Consider the following 14,324-nt stretch of genomic DNA (forward strand, 5'->3'; position numbering starts at 1 on the left):
AGGTGGGAGGGCTTGCAGGGGGAAAGCACTCGAAAGTCATTTCCCATGAGCTGTGAGTTTTATGCTCATTTGCCATCTGAAGAGTTTGGTGGTTTTTTTTCTTGAAGAGGACACACAAGCAACACTTATTTTGAACCCTTGAAGGACTGTTTTTCTGCTAAAAAGCCACACACACCCTTAAAGGAACAGGCCTTGTAGCAGGGTGGGGCCTAAACAGCCCTCCCCACACACTGGAGATGTGAATGTTAATATTTCGTAGCTCTACAGGGAAGCCTCTGAACTATTCTTATCTCCTTATTCAAATCGAAGTGCGCTGAAATATATGAAGCTGTGCATTAATGGCTTAAATTAAGTTACAGGTATGAATTTTACATAAATCAGATTAATATTATATGTCATGGTGGAATTTTAAACACTTCGTGTCCGTGCATTTTTTATTTTTGCATGCTCTAATTTAACACTCGCAAAGGATTGCGTATCTTAAGCCCACTTCTGCATCTGGATAGGCCCAAGAAAAACCCACCACGATCTTGGATCTTGTTTTGTGTGTATTTCCCTTCATCAGAAATCCTGCACTGGATCCGGCTTCCAGCATTCTTTTCCTATATTTTTCTTTTACTAAGCTTTAGCCTGCAGGTATATGCTTACACACATACGGGAAGGCTACCCGTTTTCATTCCATCATAAGGGCTCCGCAATTGTGCAAAGATGAATGGTGATGCCGAAGGAGGATAACATGGACAAATGACCCTACACGCTTCTTGAAAGCGAGTCCTTCTGAAAGCACAGAATCTTAGGAACTGAAGGCCTGGGGACTGAGCTCCCCGCCTTGAAGAGTGACAGGGGACCCACAAACAAGGCGCAGAGTCCCTCAGCAGCTTAGGCCCGTGGAGAACGCATTCCAGCCAGCACATTCCCCTAGTTCTTCGTAGGAACTTCTCTCTCTCTTCCCCTCCCTCGGGCACTCTCCATCCTGGCCCGACTCCCACCCAGCTCTCATTTTCTCAGATCCCCCCTCCCACAGCGTTGACGGAATGGAGTGCCCTTCCCATTGGCCCGAGCGTCATTCCCCAAGGTGGCACTGTCCTCCTGATTGGCTGGTCACTCCCGACCCCCGCCCATCCCCGCACTCGGGTTGCCCGGCGCCCCGCCCTCGCCACCTCCCTCCGCGCCACCGCCCGCGCGCCCAGCTCGCCCGCGTCCGGTTCTCGTGGCGACCCGGCCCGCGCGCTGGCCCCGCCCCCAAGGCGCGCGGCTCTACAAATACTGCTGCACCAGGAGCCGGGCGACGCTGTTGAGCTGGGAGGCGCGGTTGGAAGTCGTTACTTTGAGGGGGGGGACAGTCACCGGCTAGGGGAGCTCAGAGGCAGCGATCTACCTTAGTCGGAGCTCGAAAGGGAACGGCTCAGGGACCAGGGTGGGCTACTTTTTTTTCTTCCGGGGCTTTTGATTTTCCTTGTCTTTTGCTTCGGGCCGATTGTCGCTCACAAAAAAAAAAAAAAAAAAAAAAAAAAAACCTAAGACCCCCTTGCCAAAACCCCGAGCAGCTCTCCGGTTGATTTCTGGAACTCGGAGCCGCCGGGTGCTGCGAGCGCCGGACGCGCAGGAGAGGGGAGTATAGCATATCGCGGGCGGGGACCAGGAGCTCGCTCTACCGCTTGTCGCCCAGCGGGTCCTCTCGCGCAGGAAGCGCGCGATGAAGGCGGTGAGCCCGGTGCGCCCCTCGGGCCGCAAGGCGCCGTCGGGCTGCGGCGGCGGGGAGCTGGCGCTACGTTGCCTGGCGGAGCACGGCCACAGCCTTGGTGGCTCGGCAGCCGCCGCCGCCGCCGCGGCAGCAGCGCGCTGCAAGGCGGCCGAGGCGGCGGCCGACGAGCCCGCGCTGTGCCTGCAGTGCGATATGAACGACTGCTACAGTCGCCTGCGGAGGCTCGTGCCCACCATCCCGCCCAACAAGAAAGTCAGCAAAGTGGAGATCCTGCAGCACGTTATCGACTACATCCTGGACTTGCAGCTGGCGCTGGAGACTCACCCTGCTCTGCTGAGACAGCCGCCACCGCCCGCGCCACCGCTCCACCCGGCCGGGGCTTGTCCGGTCGCGCCGCCACGGACCCCACTCACCGCGCTCAACACTGACCCGGTGAGAAGCCTTGGCAGGGTAACGTGGGCATCGAGGGAGAGGTGGCGGGGCGGCGAGATACGGGTGGTCTTCCTCCTCTCAGGGAATGACAGCCGCTTCTCCGGTCTCCGCCAAGAGCCGCCTGCTGGGCTTGGTGATCCGCTGATCCCCGAACCGAAGGCGGTTGGGACTCGGAGCCCTGCGTCTCCTGAGTGTCCCTTGCATCACAGGGGGCTTCCCCAGCTTCGGGCTCGGGTGGGGACTCTGCTCGCCTGCCTAGTATTCCAGGACGGCTCCTGGGTGGTGGCGACACTGTGATCTGCGCACTCTAACCTTTTTTTTTCCCTTGGTGTTGGGTTGCTGTTCCAGGCCGGCGCAGTGAACAAGCAGGGCGACAGCATTCTCTGCCGCTGAGCTGCGATGGATGGCCAGGTGAGCGCTCAGGTCCCCAAATGGGTAGTGGGCTACCAGGGTCGCACCTCCCCAGGGGCTGCCGGTGCCAGGCACCGCTGCGATCTTTGTCCCCCAGCATTTCGAAACGTAAAAGCCCCGGGGACACCCATACCTCTCTGCCACCCAGTTAGTGAGACAGTCCACTTAGCTTTCCAACTCGGTGGGAATCACTCTCTGCGGAGTCTCATCAGCTGTGGTCCCCACCGCCCTCGTTCCTCTGCCTGTGACCGACAGGCTCTGCTGGTCTCCTCTACCTCTGAGAGGACATCCTCGTGATCGTGGAAACTATCCCAGTGTCCCGAGATCTCCCAATCCTCCTCCCTACCCTTCATGCCCAGCTGAGCGGCCTGACATCCACAAAGAGGGATGCGGGCAGAGCGCCCCAAACGTTGTCCATTGGCCTTCCCCAGCCCGCATTTGCCTCCTGGGCGCTTGGCTGATCTGCGGGCTGCGGGTGTTGCCTGACCCGGCGGTTTGTTTTGGGTTGTTGATCATGCATGTCTTGAGTTTGGTCGGTGGCGCCAGTTAGTCTGCAGCGAGAAGGTTCACACACCCCCTCTATTCATTCCTCCTCCACAGGTGTGCGGCCGCCTGAGCACAAGCGAGCCAGGAGCCCTAGAAAGGGAGGGCCAAAGCCGAAATGAAGAGAAACAAGCCACCAGAGGAAAGGGGGAAAATCTTCAACAAATCTAGAAATGTCGTCTCGTCTTGTCATTCCAAGAGAGAGAGAGAGAGAAGAAGGGGGAAAAATAATAAAACTTTTACTTTTACTTTTTTTGCACGTTCAGGAGCATTCACCGTACGTATTCTCTTTCGTTTCTTTTATGACCGCTGTGAATTGTACGTTTCTGTGGTTATTTTTATCACCCTTTTGAAGGTGCAGTTAAACTTCGAAGCTTAAGTGTTGTCGACCAGACTGCTAAGTAGAAGACCAATAGTGAATCCAACTTTAGAGGTTACATTGTGACAAGGGAAATGTTTTTGTTTTTGAAGCTTTACTAATATACCAGAGCATTGTAGATACGTTGTTTTACATCTATTGTTTAAAATAGATGATTATAACAGGGCGGGGAACTTTTTCTCTGCAAGAATGTTACATATTGTATAGATAAGTGAGTGACATTTCATACCCTGTATATATAGAGATGTTCTATAAGTGTGAGAAAGTATATACGCTTTAATAGACTACTGTAATTATAAGATATTTTTAATTAAATATTTTTTGTAAATATTATGTGTCTGTTTTTTTAAAATCGATGGGAATATTTCTTTTGGAAAATTATTTTTCAGCTCCCTTGCAGAGCTTTTAATATCTGGACATTTTCTGTTTGGCCAGGCTGTTGGTTGATTTGGTTTCTTTTGTTTTTGTTTTTGTTTTGCCCAGTATCCAGTATCTGAGACTTGCCCAGTATCCAGTATCTGAGGCTCTCTGGTACTGGTCTTGGTCTTGCATGGTTGCATGAGATGTTCAATCACAAAATAAACCTAAACCGGTTATGAGTCCTTTCAAATGTGCTTTCTTTAACCTAGATGGAAACCTTTGTATTTCAAGTGTACATGGTGAAAACCGACCTTCTTGGGTTTTAAGTACAGGGTTTTATAGTGTAATATATAAAGAATTAAGTGTGTGGGATTTTTTTTTATTATTATTCTTTTTGATCTGAGGTCAAAAATAGATTCTGAGTGAATTTGCATATAGGATGGAGAAATGTTTGGACCTTTAAGATGTCTACAGAACTGCTGTCTTTTCAGTGAAAATGCTCGTCCTTCATTTTACACTAAAGCATAATGTCATGAAGTTTCATATCTGTACAGATTATTTAAATCATAGAAATGAAAAATGTTCTCTGCTTGCTACCAAAGGACAAACTCTTGGAAACGGACATTTTCTGCCCTCCTCCCTCCAAAGAATATTAATAGGCATCAGTAGGAGAAAAAGAAAAAAGAAAAAAAATACTGGAAAATCCTTCAAGCAGGGATAAAAGTCGATCTTCAAATATTAACTTAAGTAGACCAAAAAATCTGATGACCACATCTAGATTATTTTTCTATAAAAAAAATGATTTTCACTATAGTGATGTTAGTCACCACTAAGCTACTGTCCAATTCCATGTGATGTGTAACTTTTACATGTGAAAATTAAAAGTAGATTTATCTGTCTTGTACTGTGACTTCTGATGTGATTTCTTAACACTATAGAATTGACTAAGGACCCTTCTTCCCTTCCGGGAAAAATCGTATATTCTAGGTGAGCTGAGAACTCCAGGGTTTATGAACATCACACATTTTATGTAATGGGTATTTTACATACCAGTTAGATGGAATTTTTAAGAGTGGGAGAATTAAGTGGGATTTAATTGGGTGCTTTGTAAATAGTGAACTGTGTGTAAACGTGCTCTGTTTGATTTTTAAAAGGAAAAGGATTTGTTTCAGATTATACAAGAATAAAAGTATTATAGACCCAAGGGACTTTTTATGAAGTCAAAGTCAAATATTTATGGGGATCTGAAATGTCACAGTCCCTAGCTGTCAGCTAGGGGGGATAACTCAACGGAAAGGGTCAAAATGAGTGTGAGGTTAAAAATTCATGGAGAGTTTCTGTAAAACCTGTGCCATTCTGTCCACCTCCCACCCTAGGGCTTGCCCCTCATCTTCCCTGGTCTCCTGTATAGTTAGAATTTGGTATTGAATCTTATAAAGAAAGTCAAAGGGCCGCTTTTAGATGAGGTTTATGCTTGGTTGTTTTATGTTACTCATACTTATCGCGCATCAAGAAGAAAGCGCTAGACCACTGGTGGAATTCCAGATCTCAAGGATTCTAAGGATTGCATTCTTTGTTATTAAAAAGGGCACTTTTTGCCTTTTCTTTTGACAGTTTAATTTCAGAGGGATTTGTGTCACGTGTGTGCCCTTCCCGGGGACTATGCGCTTGTCATGCCTGACTGCTGAACCTTACCTAAGCTGTTAGGCAGAGTTTAAAACAACACTGTTGGACTCTGAATCTTAAAAAAAAAAAAAGTTTGAATGTTTCTGCTGTTAGAAGAGAGATATTGGCATATAAATTTATATCTGAGCATACAAAAACCACTGAAAGAAATGTGGAGATCCTGTTCTTGAATGTTGATACTTTTTCCTTGGCCCACTTAGAGTTGACATCTCTAAAGAAATACAACCACTGCTGATTAACAGACAAGAAGCATCCTATGTAGTTGTAGAAAATGCCACTTTCTGTGAGGATATTGCCTGTGTCCTAAGCAGGTAACCATATAATAAAAACATTTTAAATCTTTTATCCAGATTGTTATACTTATGCAAATATTTAGCTTAACAAAAGAAAATATCCTGACCTGGTTTTGGTAATTTGTAGAGTTTCATTGTATAGGCAAAACCAAAGAATAAGGTTCATTTAAAACCTTGGAAGGAAAAGAAATACCCCCCCACACACACATACACACACACAATTGATGTTATTTCTAAAGTTGTTACAAAATCCTGGCATCTCAGACATGATGAAACAGTATATACATTTTCGTTTGAAAGAACTGACTTTGGTATTGTACGAATTCCTACTCAAATTCGTTGTCAACTTTAACGGTATTTTTAAAACTTTTAAAAAAATTTTAATTCATCACCCCCTAGCCCCCCCAGCCTGTTGTATTAGATGCCTCCTGTACTAATAAATCAATCTTCACTGAGATCTGAAGTTTGTGGCTTTTAATTGACTTGCACCGAGTTATGTAATTTTTCATGATCAGTAACAGGCCTCTTGATGGATCACCTCAATTATTTACCATGTTTCTTACCATGGGGTGAAAAGTGTGGCTTTAAAGAGATGATACGAATGGGAAAGGAAATCTAGTCTGAATCGGTAGCTACTTAGATGGTGTCTGTTATAACAGGAATCAGGGATCCTAAACCCAACGATGGTGGTGCCCAAAGACTAGATTCAAAAAGGGAAGGAAGGAAGGAAGGAAGGAAGGAAGGAAGGAAGGAAGGAAGGAAGGAAGGGAAAAAGAGAAAGAGAGAAGAAAAGAAAAAAAGGAAGGAAGAAAGAGAAAGAAAAGTACATAATGGTCACAGAAAGAAATTATTTCACAGTAGTGCAGAGTAGAATCAAACTGCCTTTTCCTATCTAGTTGGCACATATTAATTATATACATGTTAATCAGCCCACATAGCCTTTGGGTCTCCACGGGGCCAAGCCCCTACCCTCCAGGCTTATGAGGAAGCGAAGCCTTCCCACTGCTACTGTGTTAAGTCCAGGAAATTAATTTTCAGCTTCTGGGTGAATCTTAATAGGGCTGTCCTCAGTAGGCTTCAGACCCACATGGCTTCTATCATTATAAGCCATGATATTCTGCTAAAGTATCTGTTTTATTAATTAGAACCACTGCCCCCAAGACTGTAAAACTGATTTTAACGTCCAGCTGTACCTGAAACAAGATTCGGTGCATATATGTTCAGTGACAGGGACGCTTTTTACAAATGAGAACCAATTTATTGAAGGGTGACAACCTCGGATCCCACAGGCTTCACTCGGGACCACTCAAAGAAACTTGAGAGTGAATTTTTCCTAGTGTGTTTGTGATCACATTTGCATCTTCTCCCTGTTCTTTCAAACTAAATAACTCTGTTAAATACTAAAGCTTGGGTCTGGAGCGACCACCTTACCAGTGGCCTTCTGTGCACACCCAAGTGAAGTGAATTAGATCAGGAGCTTTCTCTCTTGGGCTGTTCTAACCAAGCATTTCATATTTAAGCCCAAGGTGCTATTAAAAACAACCCCCCAAACCAGGTAAATCAATTATGTTTAGGAAATCCTGGGGTGCTGTTTGAAACTTGCAAGTAATCTCCGGAAAGATAAAAGGTAAGAAGAGATTCTGGTTGGTATGTCAGAGAAAGTCCCGGAAACAGCAAACTCAAGGGACTCTAAGGATGTGACTTCAGCAGCCAGGTCGGTGGCTGCAGACTCAGGCTCAACATCAAGGCTGGCTGCATTTAAAACAGAGGAGACTCCCTAAGCTTAAAGAATACCTACGTTTTTTTCTTCTTATGGCCCACAGTAGCTTGAAAAGTGTTCGGTGGGATGAACAATGCCTTCTTCTGACAGCCTCTTCCCAGGAGACCCACTCTGTTAATCCTTTGTCCTTCCACCTGTCCCTCAGCCACTGTATCAGCTGCCCTCCGGTCTGTCCTGCCCCTCCCTGAGAAGCAATAGATTTGAAATGGTCTTCCCCAGATTCCTCGAAGGGTGGAACTTCTCTACAGGTTAGAAATCTGAGAAACGCACTCGATTATGCCACCTGACTCCATCATAAAAATGTCCTCTAAAGCTGATGTTCTCCGAGACCACCTCCGCAACCTCCATTCACATCCGGATCCAGTATCACTCCTGAGCTCACTCACTATTTTAAATTTCTGTGTATGGGTGTTTTGCCTACATGTGTATGTGTGGACCACTTTCAAGCCTGTGTCCTGGAAGCCTTCTCCACCCCCCACACCACCCCCCCAAATGGTGTCAGGTCTCCTGGAACTGGAGTTACAAATAGCTGTGAGCTCCTTGTGGGTGCTGGGAATAGAAGCTGGGGCCTCTGGAAGATCAGCCAGTGATCTCATCTCCTGAGCCATGTCTGCCGCATCATCTCCTGAACTCTGTCTCATCTCTTTTCCTCTTGGCTCCACCATATAGGATCTAACCATTCATGTGTAGGATGTGGATGGGTTGGAAGCTGCAGGCAGGGGGAAATCTCACCCCTCCTCCTCTCTCCCTCTCTCTTCTTCTGCACTCTCTTCCTATGGTGGAATCTCCAGTCCCCTGGGTTGGCTTAGCTTATCATCTAGGCATTAAATGAGTCATTTCCATGCTGGCAATATAGTTTGATTGGTAGACTGCCCTTCCAGCACAACGGAAGCCCTGAGTTGAATTTACCCCATAAACTTCAACACCACGTAAACTGGGTATACTAGCTCATGTTTCTAATCTGAGCACTTGGGAGGTAGAACCAGGAGGATCTGTAGTTCAAGTTACCTAGTGAGTTCAAAGCCAACCTGGGATACCCTGTCTCCACATAACCATAATGGTGGTGGTAATGGTGATTCCCACCAGTCCTTTCTGTCCTCCAGTCTTTACTGTCACTGTGCATATATTTTATGGACCTAAGATCTCATCCTAAGTGTGTGTTAATTCAGCTTACCTTTCAAGCCTGGACAGATGTATGACAGATCCCTGAGGGTTACAGCAAGATCAGACCAGGGAAAGATACACCAGGAATCTATCTTCTGTACCGTAATGGTGGGGGACAGAAGACACCTACCCTGCTAGCCAAGCTAACTAAGTCTACCTGATCTGCCTCTTCCATGCTTCCTTTCTTCCCACACAGTGTTACCCCTGCCTGGACCCCCAATCCCCAACTCCCAGTCTTGGATATTAAACTATCAACTATCAACTATCAAGATTCAGCAGCTGCCTCTTTTGGAAAAAAATTTTCCTCACCCCACCAGTTAGTGGCTACTCCGGCTACTCCTCAGTCCATATGATCATTATTTTCCTGTGACCGTGTACATGGTAAGACTCCTGACCTTCCAAAGATTGCAGAACACAAGTGCCAGCTCTGTGCCAGCAAGTCTAGCAAATTCTTTGCAGCTCAAATACAGAGGAGAGATTTTCATTATCTAAAAGCCTTTGGCTGCCTCCAACACAGAAGACAGATAAGCTGTGTGTTCTCGAGAAGGAAGGAGTGCTGTCAGCCGCAGGCAGAGGGTCAGAAGGAGACACTGCGAAGGGAAAGAGCAGATCCTGTATCCTCAGTAGAAAAAGAGGTTCCACTCATTCAAGTTAGGGTAAATAGTCAGATCCTGGGCTGAAACTGCAGGGCAAGGAAGGGAAAGGACAAGTGACTGGATGTGGGTGGATTGGAAGCTGCAGGCAGGGAGAGATCTCCCCCCATCTCTCTCCCTCCCTCTTCTCCTGCAGCTGAGAGTAGAGTGTGCACCTTTGATCCCAGCATTAAGGAGAAAGAGGGAGGCAGAGCTCCATAAGGTGGAGGCCCGCCTGGTTTATATAGTGAGTTCTAGGGCAGCCAGGGCTTGCAAAGAAGCCCTCTTTCAGAAAAACCTGTTTTCAGAAACCTGTTTGAGAAAAAAGTGAGCGGTGTGTGTGTGTGTGTGTGTGTGTGTGTGTGTGTGTGTGTGTGTGTGTGTGTGTGTAGCTCTCCACAAGGATCAAGAACCACCATGGGGGCCTCGATGTGTGTGATGTGTGTACTCATGTGGAGGTCAGAGGTCAGCATGAGGTATGGTCGAGGGTCTCTTGATGAATCTGGAAGCTCACTGGTTGAGTAGATGAGCTTGTCCGGAAACTCCAGGGATCCATCTGCCTGGCTCTACTTTGTGAGCTCGAGCTGCCTTGCCTGGTGTTTTTGTTTTGTTTTGTTTTGTTTTGTTTTGTTTCGTTTTGTTTTACAAGCCTTTTGGGGATCTGACCTCTGGTCTCTGAGCTGGTGCACAAAGTCCTTTAACAACCGAGCTGTCTCCCTCCCAAGGAAGTCTCTGGATAGGACCCAGGGACAGGTCAATTATCAAGTGCTGGCTCCTCTGTAGTCTTGGTTTTTGTCCCTGTCCTTCTCTGAGTGGAAATGATCTTATAATAACCCTCCTATATGTTCACACTAATGCATACTAGCTGCCAAGGAAGACACAAAAGGATGGGCAAAGGTGCCACCCTCGCCTACGTCTTCCCAAGTTATTGTTGCCTCTCATCGTATCTATGTGGTAGCCATGCAGGCAGCATAAACAACCAGGTTTTAATAGTGATGATAGTCTTCTGGAGAAACACATTCAGAAAAAAAAAATATCTCATCACCTTTCCTATCTTAAATCATCCTAAGACATTGTCTATAGCCCAGCATGGAAACACCAGCTAAATGATCCCACCCAAACTATTATGGTAGCCTTACCACTACTTACCATGGGACTACTGAGCACTAACACGCTAACTGTGTATAGAGTTGGGACACACTATTACTGTTGTCAAATTTCATGGACGCTCACATGTTTGATAGATAGAAAAAGGGAATAGCCAGAGTGCGCCTGCCCTGGCCCAGTGGGAAGAAAGGCATAAGCATGGGTGGGTATGGTGCCTTCAACTAGATACCCACAGCAGTGATTTCAAAAGAGCACATACACACTTGAGGGAGATCAGCCTTCTTGAGCAGCCTCCAGAAGAGCCATGGTGCTCTGTGCACAGACCCCCAACATCTTAAACACTATGGTCCAAGATGAAGGGCTCAGGCAAGACAGAACTGCAGTCCTGGGAAAACTAAGAAGCCCTGCTTTCTCTGAGCTTCCCTGTAGGAAGCTGGGGGGTGGGGTGGGGGAGGGGGGCTGTGTGTCTGTTGATTTTGCTCTGGAAGGTCAGGTTCAGCGCTTACCTATGTTTTGATCTGTTTCCTGATGTGTGGCTAAATGCTCATAACTTACACAGTGACTAGTCTATTTACATTCTTCTGGTGGAGAAGCAACTTCGAAAGACAAAACTAGAGTGGCGTGCCACATAACAGCTGAGAGACCGGGTAAGAATCAGGAGTGAAGACGCACACCTGTAATACTAGTACTTGGGAAACAGATGGAAGAGCTCCAGGAGTTCGAGACCACCCTCAGCAAGTTCATGACCATCTTGGAACTTTGTGAGACACCCCCCCCCCCGCAATCTCAAAATCAAAAACAGAATTAACAGGCTAAAGTTGAAAAGAGCATCCAAAACTCAGTATTCTTCGGGGCCGAGAAAAACTTATCTCTTATAATGGATGTTGAAAACTACTTGGGGCATTTATGTGTCCTTATGTGTGGTAAACTCAACAGAGAGATGGGGGTGTGCCAATATTTAGGAGTCCACCGCGTCTGTTGCAGCATCCCAAGAGTCATAAAGTAGAGGCATTGTGAAAAAATATCAAAGTCCCATATTGTACTGATAACGAAACTAAAGGTGTGAAACGTTAGGATGTACCCTTTCTAAGGGAGCTCCTGGATTAACTCAAGCCCCCCACCCCCCACCCCAGAACAGGAGCTCTATCACCTTCTTCTTGACCTCCAAGGGCACCAGGCAGGGTCAACCATTCAGGCAGAACATCGATACATATAAATAAAATAAAATAAAATAAAATAAAATAAAATAAAGTAAATAAAACGAAAAGCATTTGTTTAAGTGTGAGCCTACCATCCTCAGTGGGTAAGAGCACGTGTTGTTGCTCTTGCAGAAAACAGCTTTCGGTCTCCAGCACCCACATGGTGACCTACAATTGTTATAACCACAAGGCATGTTCTGCACATACATGCATCTGGGCAAAGCACCCATACACAGAAAATAAAAGTATTTCTTTTAAAGCTCAGGCCTCCCATCCTCAGAAGAAAAAATCTGTAGCTTCAAAATAAATAAATAAATAGATAGATAAATAAATAAATAACATTTACACTATCAGAATTCATCCTTTTTCCTTTCTTCCCTAATTTCTCTCTCTTCCTTCTCCCTCCCTCTTTTCCTCCCTCCTCTCTCCTTTTTAAGAACCCCTATTTGTGTTGTTATATCATATATTCTTTTTTTCTGAGAGATCCTCCCCATTTCATACAAACTCTGCAAACACAGCCATTCCCCTTGCCTTTACACTCAGTAAAGGGTTCTGCCCCAAGAGAACCACACTGTTTTGAACAATAGCAACTCTAGAGACCGAAGGCTGCTCCTGAGAAGGTCACAGCACTGTTGTTGTTGTTGTTTGTTTGTTTTGCTTTGCTTTGTTTTGGGGGAAAGATTGCATAACCCCTGCACAAGTCAATCCTGAGGTCCTCAGAACTCCTCAGATCTTACCAACCTGCTGATCAGCTTGTACTTCCAACTGCCTGCCATGTGAGACACCCATAGAGTGTCATCCCCCTGCCTCACCACTTCAGAGACTAAGCATGTTCTTGTGCACCTGTGGTCTTGCCAAGTCTAGATTTCATCATCACACATACAAAGAGAATTCTTAGTTCTCCAGTGCCTATAAAGTGGCAGATTAATTCTGCTCCAGAGTGACTGTATAATATTAAATCAGCACAGAACTTTAAGGCATGCTTCCCAAAACCTTTTGTGTAGTGTCAGGTGTGTATCTAGACAGTAGAGCATCTAACTTTGCTATAGAGTTTGCTATAACAGTTGCTTTGAGGTTACAAAAGGAAAAGAGAGAAGGCATATTTTCCCAGTTTGTGATCAGAACTCTCCACAGTGCTAATAATTTAGTTTGTTGATTAAATTTTTAACACATTTCAATTATTTATCAAGAAATGAGAAATCCGTTTAAAAAAAAGACATAAATGGTTCAACTTTTAGAGGCAGCATCTAGACTGCTTGTTAAATAGCCTGGCATTTTCTGGGTAGGTTGAGGTGATTCTGTAGCACTCTGTATAAGAGAAAGTAGTGGCTCAGCACAAGCAGAAATTAAAAAAACCAAAACAAGCAAACAAAACAACAACAAGAACCCATCATCACCACCAAGTTCGGAAGATCTCAGGAGCATTTCCCAGCTGCCTTGAGATTTGTCTGGACTGTACGATTCCATTTCCATCACTCTTCCTCCCCTGCGTAAGGAGGGGCTGCATTTGGGATCCACTCCCGAAGTCACTTTCCTCAGGGACTGCATTATAAAGAGGATCTAGTGATGACTCCACAGGTCTGATTGTGTGTTCAGGCAGGGAATGATGGCATATGCTTTTTGATCCTAGCATTAGAGAGGCAGAGGCAGGCGGATCTCTGAGTTCGAGGCTAGCCTGATCTACAGAGAGTTCTAGGACAGCCAGGGTGATACAGAGAAACACTTTTTTTTTTTTTTTTTTTTTTTTTTTTTTTTTTTGAAAAACAAAAACAAAAAGCCCCAACAATAACAATAAAAGATAGTGTTTTCAACTTGAGGTCTCAGAGACCTCTTTCCCATCTTTACTGTGCCATCTCAGTCTCTTTAAAAGCCAAGTCCCCAGGACATGGGACTTGTCCTTCCTGTCCCAAACTCTCTCCTAGAAGTGCTGACGCTCCTGGATTCAACCCCCCCCCCTCCCGGGAGGATCTTACTGGGTACAAAGCCTCTGCTAAGAACAGACTCTGTAGGGGGCTCTGTTCACCGCGGAGACCCTGCAGAAGCAACCACAGGACAGCAGAGGCAGCCGGTGGCCTTCTCCCCTCACACCGGCACCTCCGCAGGTTGGGGGAGAGGGGCGACGACCGGAGTCTGCTAGGACCAAGTCTTCACTCGCTCCTTTCCATCCCATGAATCATATGCCATACCTGCTTTTCAAGCACATGGGACTGGAAACGAATTTCTGGCATGGTGAACGCCAGGGTTCCATGAGTTTTGAAAATGACCATGACTCCCTGCGCTGGCATTCCTCAGGTGACACACTTGCTGGGTCTTCTAAGCAGTGAGTGTAGGTTATCTGCTGCCCTCTTTTGAATTTTAGGGCACACTGCATGCAGAAATGGGGCCTGTTGCCTGCGGTATTTCCCCTGTGTGAGGCTGCTTCCCCTTATCCAGTTCAAGCTGGAATGTGTTGGAACACTCCCTTTGAGTAGGGCCACCTTGGTCGCTGTCTTGAAGTGAATGGCAAACCCATTTCCTAAAGCGGTAAAGGACTCAGAAAACACATGGCATTCTTTTATTTTTCTGCCTTATAGACATATAATTGACAAACAATACAGTCAAGGAATGCAACTGCTTCTTTACATATTATCTAT

At 46.0% G+C, this 14,324-nt stretch overlaps 2 protein-coding genes across 2 annotated transcripts; one reads left to right on the forward strand and one right to left on the reverse strand.

Moving 5' to 3' along the window:
• Positions 1-1,286: 1,286 nt before the first annotated feature.
• On the forward strand, positions 1,287-4,734 carry Id4 (inhibitor of DNA binding 4, HLH protein). Its single transcript, XM_021215402.2, has 3 exons — positions 1,287-2,137; positions 2,486-2,548; positions 3,149-4,734. Exons 1-2 carry the CDS (start codon positions 1,697-1,699, stop codon positions 2,528-2,530), a joined length of 486 nt encoding a protein of 161 aa, XP_021071061.1. The 5' UTR covers positions 1,287-1,696; the 3' UTR covers positions 2,531-2,548; positions 3,149-4,734.
• Positions 4,735-12,845: 8,111 nt separating this feature from the next.
• On the reverse strand, positions 12,846-13,988 carry LOC110333626. The gene is made up of 3 exons (XM_021215253.1): positions 13,878-13,988; positions 13,089-13,233; positions 12,846-12,999 (listed from the first exon to the last, which is right to left on the reverse strand). The coding sequence occupies exons 1-3, from the start codon at positions 13,974-13,976 to the stop codon at positions 12,926-12,928; spliced, it is 318 nt and encodes a 105-aa protein (XP_021070912.1). The 5' UTR covers positions 13,977-13,988; the 3' UTR covers positions 12,846-12,925.
• Between the last annotated feature and the right edge of the window lie 336 nt (positions 13,989-14,324).

The sequence above is a fragment of the Mus pahari genome, chromosome 16, assembly GCF_900095145.1.
Source record: "Mus pahari chromosome 16, PAHARI_EIJ_v1.1, whole genome shotgun sequence".
Lineage (NCBI taxonomy): Eukaryota > Metazoa > Chordata > Mammalia > Rodentia > Muridae > Mus > Mus pahari.